General features: G+C 39.6%; 1 protein-coding gene across 4 annotated transcripts in view; it reads left to right on the top strand.

Moving 5' to 3' along the window:
* Positions 1-8,042, top strand: part of LOC101854707 (DNA repair-scaffolding protein) — a 29,996-nt gene that overhangs the window by 2,631 nt on the left and 19,323 nt on the right. For 3 of the 4 annotated variants that reach the window (XM_035969001.1, XM_035969000.1, XM_035968998.1), the window contains exons 2-7: positions 1,444-1,738; positions 2,321-3,090; positions 4,431-4,520; positions 5,482-5,654; positions 6,644-6,738; positions 7,546-7,738. In XM_035969001.1, coding sequence (XP_035824894.1) covers positions 1,450-1,738; positions 2,321-3,090; positions 4,431-4,520; positions 5,482-5,654; positions 6,644-6,738; positions 7,546-7,738 — 1,610 coding nt within the window. In that variant the 5' untranslated portion in view covers positions 1,444-1,449. Of the gene's footprint in view, positions 1-79; positions 244-1,443; positions 1,739-2,320; positions 3,091-4,430; positions 4,521-5,481; positions 5,655-6,643; positions 6,739-7,545; positions 7,739-8,042 lie in introns of those variants that run through there. The other variant, XM_035968999.1, reaches the window with a different exon arrangement.

Here is an 8,042-nt window from a genome sequence, read left to right as displayed (position 1 = left end):
GGGGGGGGTAGAGGGGCGGGAGGCCGAAAAACCCCCACCAAAAAAACAAAAAACCTAACGGTAAATACACCTGCGTTGTAGATCTAATCGGAGACAAAAAAGTCATCTCCGATCTAATGCATTGGTAAGGATGGCGACAACGGCGAAAGATGCCCTGAACGGAGGCAGATTTAGTACTCTTATGCACTAAAAACCTACTATAGACCTTTTGTTTGGCCTTTGCCTTTATCACAGAAAATTCTAGTAATCTGCTGCATTTAGCGGCAAATACGATACAATCTAGATCTAGATCTAGATCTAGATCTAGACAACAGGTTTCTGGGGTTGCCATGTTTTTGTTAAAAAAAAAGCAATTCTATTTATTTATTTTTCATTTATTATCGTGATATCAATTCATTCGTTCTTTCACACTTTCATTAAATTATAAATGTATTTAGATCAGAGTCACTCTTTTCATTCATTCATTCATCATTCATTCTCATTTATTCATTATGATAGATATATAGAAGAATCTAGATCTAGATCTAGATTCTATATAGATCTAGATCTAGATCTAGATCTAGAAATCTAATTCTCTTTTATACGGTAGATCTAGAGGAAACGTTCTTGAAATGAATGAATTCAATAGCCGCAGTGAACCGGAAAATTAGGAAGGAAGCTCAAACTCGTCTCTATGTCTCCATGAATCATGAAGGAAATTGTTGACATTCGTACAGTGTCAATACTGGAATTCCGAAATGTTATTAACATACCGGAAACTCTTAATTCTATGCGGTACCTCCACGACCTTCTTAAAATAGTCTGTGGGTATCCCAGTTGACATCACATTACTACAATAGCAGCCAATCACAGAAAGATGTGTCTTCTACATTTAACAGCATGTGGTTTGGGTCAGGGTTAGGTCTCTACTTGATCTAGATATCTTCTTATTATCTCCGGCAGCAGAACCTAGAATACTCAGCCATTCTTGGCTTCCTGGGAAGCTTACAATCATGGAAGGATTGCATGCATTCAAACTCTCAAAACAAACTGACAAGATCTTTCGTTATTTATAGCCACCAAACAGCATCTCTTCCCTGCTTCCTTGCCTGGCAGTGTTTTAAATTGTTAGACAGGTGCAACCAAATGTAGATCTAGATTCTAGAGTAATAGAAGAGGATTTTTATTTTAATGTGACGGTTGAGCAGAATGAGAGCGGGCAAAGTATTTTCTGCCTTCGACAGGTTTTTCCTCTGAAGGGAAGGAATTTCTCTGTCGGTTTGTGCTTTGTAAAGGTTCCTCTTGTCTCAGGGAGGAAGGAGGGGGGTGGAGTGGGAAGATTCCGTCATTATATTATAAAAGTTTTTTTTTGTCTGAGATGTAGGGCAGTAGCAAGGCAGGTTCGATTGTATAGATTATGATAGCAGCCTACCAATGTTTTTTGTTTTTTATAAATACTTTCAGATCACCATGCCTGGATGGCAACATGTGGGTTCAGGTTTTTCTGGAATGAAAAAGTTTCAGAGACTTGGTGCAATTCAAAGAGAGCTTTCAAAGTCTGGAGAAGCTTCTGTTGACATTAAAACAGACAAAACTCCAGAGAAGAGCAAATGGAAACGTATTGTTGAAAAAATCCATGGGAGAAGTCGTAGGGCGGAGGCTGATGATAGTAACGCAAAGAAAACCACCCATGGATCAGGTAGCTGGAAGCAAGAGAATCTTTTATCTGCGTTTAGTAGAACACATGATAATACTCCAGGTAAGTCTGTTTTTTAACATCTCTGTGGTTTAACTTAATAATTACCACCCCCGATATATGTGAGAGGTTTGTTAAGTTTGGTAAAATATAAAAGACTTAAAGAGCCGTCTCTCTAGAAAATTAGGAGTGGGGGTAGGGGAGAGGTAGAACTGACAAGTAGATAAAACATTTTTCATCTCTTCATGAATTGTCTCAGTTTGTTTACATTTAGTTTTTGTTAGTGTGCTCTTTTCAGCAGTATAATATAATAGCCTATGTAGTAGAGAGGTTCTATTCTAGAGGTGGGAAGCTCAGTTTTTTAATGTTTGTCTCTGATAGGACAAATGTAATGGCTGGAGGGCCTGGAAATTTCCAGAATACCTCAAGCCCAAGTTCCATCCCCGATTTACATTTTAATAAGAACTCTGCAATCCTGTGTGAAGCCAACTGAGCAAGCAGCATCCTGGTCTTTTTTTACAGGGAAGCGTGTCCTGCTTTGTGTGCTTTTAATGTTTTTTCCTCTAGTGTGGCAATATGTTGATAGGGGGTAGAAGTATGATTTCATGTTTCTCACTTTTTCTTTCTTTTCTTTCTACATCTCAGACAGGCTGACCCAGGAGAGTGAAGCGATCAGCTGGTCAGACAGTTCCTCAGAGGAGGAGACGGCATGTGTGCGTGATGCAGCGAGTGCAAACTCTCACAAAAGGAGGTTCTCGGATGCCTTGAGTAAAGTTGGAAGTCATGAACAAACTAATTCTGAACATTCAGGGAAAGCTTCAAAAGATAGTTTAGCACCAAATGTTTCATCTCACACCGATAATCAAATTCTGTTGAAAATGTGTAGCCATGGCTCAAAGGGACCATGTTTTCCCTTCCACAAAAAATCAAAGCAACAGAGCTCATCGAATTGCCCTTCCCATTTAGTGGTGCCACAGAAAGAGCTCTCCAGTTCAGAGGATGTAGACATTATCTCGCAAAGTTCTAAAACTTCTGAAGACACTAATGTCACTCAAGAACAATTATCTGTTTCACAAAGACAAGAATCAGTTACGACTATCAAAAATGTGAGTGAGAAGAGACATCCGAATAGTGTCAGTCATAAAGGTGGGGCCACCAAACTTCACAGTAACACAAAAGTGGAATTGTCTTCAAGGGTGGAGAGTAATTTTGCCAAACGACCTCGACTGGTGGCACGCAAGCTGTATACTCGCCATGCTGAGCCAATTGACGGAGGAATCTCAGATATAGAGTCTGAGGCTGAGGCAAATGATTCTGAGGATGAGGATGGTCAGTCTGTTGTCAGTGAGAGAAGTGAGGCCTCAGATGTTGCTGCAGCTCTTCAAACACTCGCTGGCAGTCTCTCTTCGTCTCAAGTAAGTTATTGACAAACTTGATGAACATCATAATGTGATTGATATTTTTAGAATTACATACATTTGAAATCATCCAAAATTGCCACTCATTGTCAGGAGAAAAGTGGTTGTCTTTAACAGGTGGATGTCTTGGATAGTGTTATTATGATAATAAAAAAGCAATAATGAGGAAATTGGAAGTAGCCATTTGTACAGATGATTGTCTTGGACAAGTGGCCGTTAGAGCAACTTGACTGTATTTGTTTGTGTTAGTTGTAAGCTTTCAGTCTGTCATTGGCAGGGAGTATTCAATAGGTTGAAAATGAAACTGGACAAAAGAATGAGGGAATTATCTTTGGTTGCAGAGTCTATATTTTTGGGTTTGAGCTTTTTGCAAACAACATATTGTCATGCTATCTTGGGAGTGTGATTGACAGAGAGGGAAGAACAGGTGCTGAAATAAAGTACCGCCTTAGAAAAGCACAGGCTGCTGTCATATCTTTGGATAGGATCTGGAAGACCAGAGATATCTCACTTCGAACAAAGCTAAGGATTTTCAATTCAAATGTGAAGACTGTTCTGTTGTATGGATGTGAGACGTGGAACGCGTCACAGACTTGCATAAAGAGGATCCAGATTTTCTTGAACAAGTGTCTAAGAAAGTTACTGAGGATCATATGGACAGACAGGGTCACCAACGAGGAAGTGCCAAGGAAAACAAGACAGATCCCAGTCAGAGATGAGGTAGGAAGAAGGTGGTGGCGATGGATTGGACATACTCTCAGGAAGTCAGGCAGTTGCATAAAAAAGAAAGATTTGGATTGAAATCCACAGGGAAAGAGATCAAGGGGAACACCGCATGGAACCTGGAGAAGAATCACAGAAATTATGTACAGAAAAGTGGGAAGACATGGAATAACATTAAGAGGCTAAGCCGGGATAGAGAGAGGTGGAAAGTATTTGTCCGTGGCCTATACCCTGGTGCAGGGTGATAAAGGCAATGATGATATTGTGATGCCAAATGCTTGTATGTTATTCACTTTGTCATCATACACTACACAAAATTATGAGAGCTCTCTCTGGGTCTGTGGCTGTAGTAGTAAAAATGAGAATGATGATGAATGATGTCATTTTATTAAAAGTATTGCAGTGTGTTTCAGATTCCTGTTGCTATTTGCAACTTAGACGTAGGGGGGAGTTCGATAGGGCCTCGGATTTTCTCTCTTACTTAACTTGGATTTGAAACTTACACATGTATTGTGCTCCTGAAAACATCCGTCTTGCAAGGTTAAGTCTCATATTATATCCAAAATGTCTTGCACTTTTACAGTGTTAATTTGAAGTAAATGAAATGTCCTCAGCAAATTGACTCCGGGTCTTCACCTGCATGCAGTGGCAACCAGTCTTTGGAACCGGGAACATCAACACAATATCAAATCAGGCCTCGAACAGTGAGTTCACAAATAATAAATAGCATCTTTCTAGTTTGGAATCTGTCAAAATTTTGGGCTCTGTACATCTGAACAGTTGGCTGATGATATGAGTCTTTAGAGTTGATTTTAGACCATGTGAGTTGAAAAAAGTTCTTTACAATAAAAAAACCCAACTACTTGGGGATTGAATGATCTCCTTCAGCAGGGATCTTGTTGTACAGACGTCCTGTATAAGTATGTGGATCGGGTGGTTGGCCTGTGCTTGGCTGTTGTATTGCTCCTTTTTTTTTTATCAAACATCTATCCCCCCCCCCCCCTCGTGCATTTCTGTAGATGTTGAAACATGTATATATATATATATTATACTAGCTGGGCCCCCTTTCGATAAAGGAATGATCGGTGCATTAACATCAATTGAAAGTCATTGGCCTACTATATTTACACTCTACTGGAATGAAGCAATAAATCTTGAGAGATGCAAAAAATTAGGTCTAGATCTAGATCTATACTCTCAAAACAAAATGCGCCTCGCAAAATATCACTTCCGCTCCGGATATTCTAAAATTGTAGAGACAGAAGCATCGGGCTACAAAAGCGATCGGCTAAATAAAGAAATTTAGATTTTTGCTGCAAAACTGTCTCAAAAATCAAAAAAAGAAAGGCGTCATGAACTGGAGAATATTTTAAAGAATCTTTTGACGAAAACCGCATTATCAATCGATGCAGCCATTAAAAAGCCTTTTGAATAGCAAAATTCGGCCACCTCAAACAGATAATAGTTACTCCCCGTATCTGATCTAACAACCACCTGTCGCACTTTCACCTTTACAAACAACCACTTCCCGCTCCCTCCTCCTCACCCCCCCCCCTGCATTTTTTTCTATATCATAATGGGCAGGTTCCAAGATGACCACCTGATACAAGAACTTTTCTTCTCTCTAAGGTCTTGTAAATAAATATTTTTCCTGTACATTTCTAGCCCCCTGACATGACCTGTGCATTGATCAGCCCCCCTACGTCCCCCGTCACTGAAGGCATCAGAGCCAGTGAGTGGGTGATGGCTGCTTATAAACACAGAACACCTGACAAAGACTCGGAGCAGACGGACCAAACTGGTCAGGACTCGGCCAAAAAGAAGAGCAAGTTTGTGAAGTAGGTCACTTCATATTTTTTATAGCCTTTGTTTCAGTTTCTTTGGTAAGTTTTTTTACGGCGCTCGCAGCTGTATATGAGTGCGCGGGACACACCAAACATTTTCAATTATCAGGAAATTTAGAATTTTGCCCGGGTGGCGACGAAAGCCTACTCTTATTGATTTTAGACCATCAAGGGATCTTTAACGTGCACAACTTGCACACAGGCCTTCCGAGATTTTTTGTCGTTGTGCGAGAAGGCTAGGTGTAGTTCTTTCCTACCAGAAGATCAGGGGTATGGCTGAAAGACAGCAGTGAGAAGGAGCAAGGAGTAGCAGTAGAAAGGCTGCATAAAGAGTCAGGAGCCCAAAGAAGGGGGCAAATGAAGTGAGGGGGTGGGGGCAGAAAGAGGAGATGAAAGCAGACAACAGAACATGCTAGAGAGCAGGAAAGGAGGTGAAAGGAGACAATTATAGAGAAGAAAATTTTTCGGTCCCTACCCGGTTTCGTACCCGGGACCTTTGATTGAGAGGCCAACACCTTAACCTCTATGTCACGAGAGCCCCCGATTTCAGTTTCACAGGGAAATGAAAATACTTATCGTGAGTACTTATGACATGATGTTTATAGTTTCCTTATAAGCATGTTAAATAAAGATCTTTGTTTTCTGGATTTTGTGCCTCTATGCATGAGTTTAAAAAGTTATTTTGTAGACAGTCAAACCTGTACAAGAGGATGTTCCATTGTCAGAGAGAAAAGTGGTTACCCGAATATGTGATGCTCTTGGACAGTGTCATTATAATAGGAAAAAAATGCAAGGGACAAGTGGGAAGTGGTTGTCTGAACAGGTGATCATTACAGGAGGTTCTACTGTGATATGATTGTTTTTACAAGTTTGACTTCATGCCCGCTATTATCATTTTTAAAAAATCGAATATTTAAATTTCAATGTTACTCTAGGCTTTATTAAATGAACACAAGGTTAATATAAAGTCTTTAACTTTTCAGGGGTAGTCTTTCTGGCCAACTTTCTCGACTGATCAACAGAGAGAAGTCAGCAGTGAGGTTTTGGTACCATTCCCTGAAGGCTGGAACTGTTGATCGTAAGTGGGGATAAAATTGTATTTGTTCTTAGCATTTTGCCTTAATCTGTCAAACTGTACATGTGCCTTTTATTCTTTTTTTATGGGTTATGAACGGCTGCATATAGTCGCTGTTGTGATAAAATATGCCTTGCTACAGGACATTTATTGGAAAGTAGAAATGGTACAGAAACCAAATGGGATCAACTAAATATTGGGAGTAGATTTGGAATAAGGAAGAAGTTTTTGCAAGCTTTTGTTGATAGTATATCAACACTTTTATTTCTGATGAAAGGACATGGTGAAATAGTGGACGTAGGTAATATACCCATTGATACAAATAACAAGGGACATAGGAAAACAGGCTGTTTGGGATGAGACACAACAGATCGAGAGAAAGTCTGTGAAAGAAAGAGAAGGGAAAGGACAGTTCTAAGATAGGGGTCAAGAGAGTCACAAGTTTAATTTGAGCCATTGCTGATCTATATAGTCTAATAGTTCGTCAGTCAATGTCTGACAGTGATCAATGCATTTACAGAGGAGAATATTTCTAAAGTGAAAATTAAAGAAATAAAGCTTACCACGGCTTGAGGCGTCTGCTATGGTCAATGAGACTAGCAGTGGTAGAGAAGAGTTTGCCACATTTTTAGCATTTGGAAGCTTCTTTTCCACTTGTGGATGTGTGCAGCTTGTGGGTTTCTCTCCTCTTTAACCATTTTTTAAAGGAAGATTAGTCACTGTTCACAATAAAACTTGAGAGATAGACTAATGTTCTGTAGTTTTTCTGTATGTCCTCAAATTTCAAATGTTGTAAATGTTTTCTTCCAGAAAACAACCCTAAAGCAATAACTGTGAAGCTGTTGAGCATGAAGCGTCAGTTTTCCACATTCGTGTGCCAGAGTAAAGTTGTCAATGAAGCACAAGACAAGCCAGAGGTTTGCAAAGTTGTCTTTCTCTCTAATACTGTCGAGAAGCTTGGACTGAAGGGGGAAGGCTCTGTTGTGCAGATATTTCCTCCGTGGTGAGTAGATGGATCACCGTTCTCTGCATTTCTTTTAGTCTTGTTGGAACATGCTATTGTTCTATATCTTCTCTCCAACCATTGAATGGGAATGGGTCTGTTGGACAATTTTTTTTTTTATGGCTGTCATCTTTGGAATATTTGGTAGCTACTTCTGAATTTTTTTTTTTCAGTTTCTCTTTGCATTATTATTCAGCAAAGAAGGACAACTTTTAAAGATAAACAACATTAAAGTATAGTAATACGACTTAAAATAATTAGGAATGAAAAGAACCACCAACAAACTTTCACCCTTCCCTAACGA

Source organism: Aplysia californica, unplaced genomic scaffold (assembly GCF_000002075.1).
Source record: "Aplysia californica isolate F4 #8 unplaced genomic scaffold, AplCal3.0 scaffold00104, whole genome shotgun sequence".
NCBI classification, from domain to species: Eukaryota; Metazoa; Mollusca; class Gastropoda; order Aplysiida; family Aplysiidae; genus Aplysia; species Aplysia californica.
The sequence above is the reverse complement of the archived record's forward strand: the minus strand, read 5'-3'. Positions and strand labels throughout refer to the sequence as shown.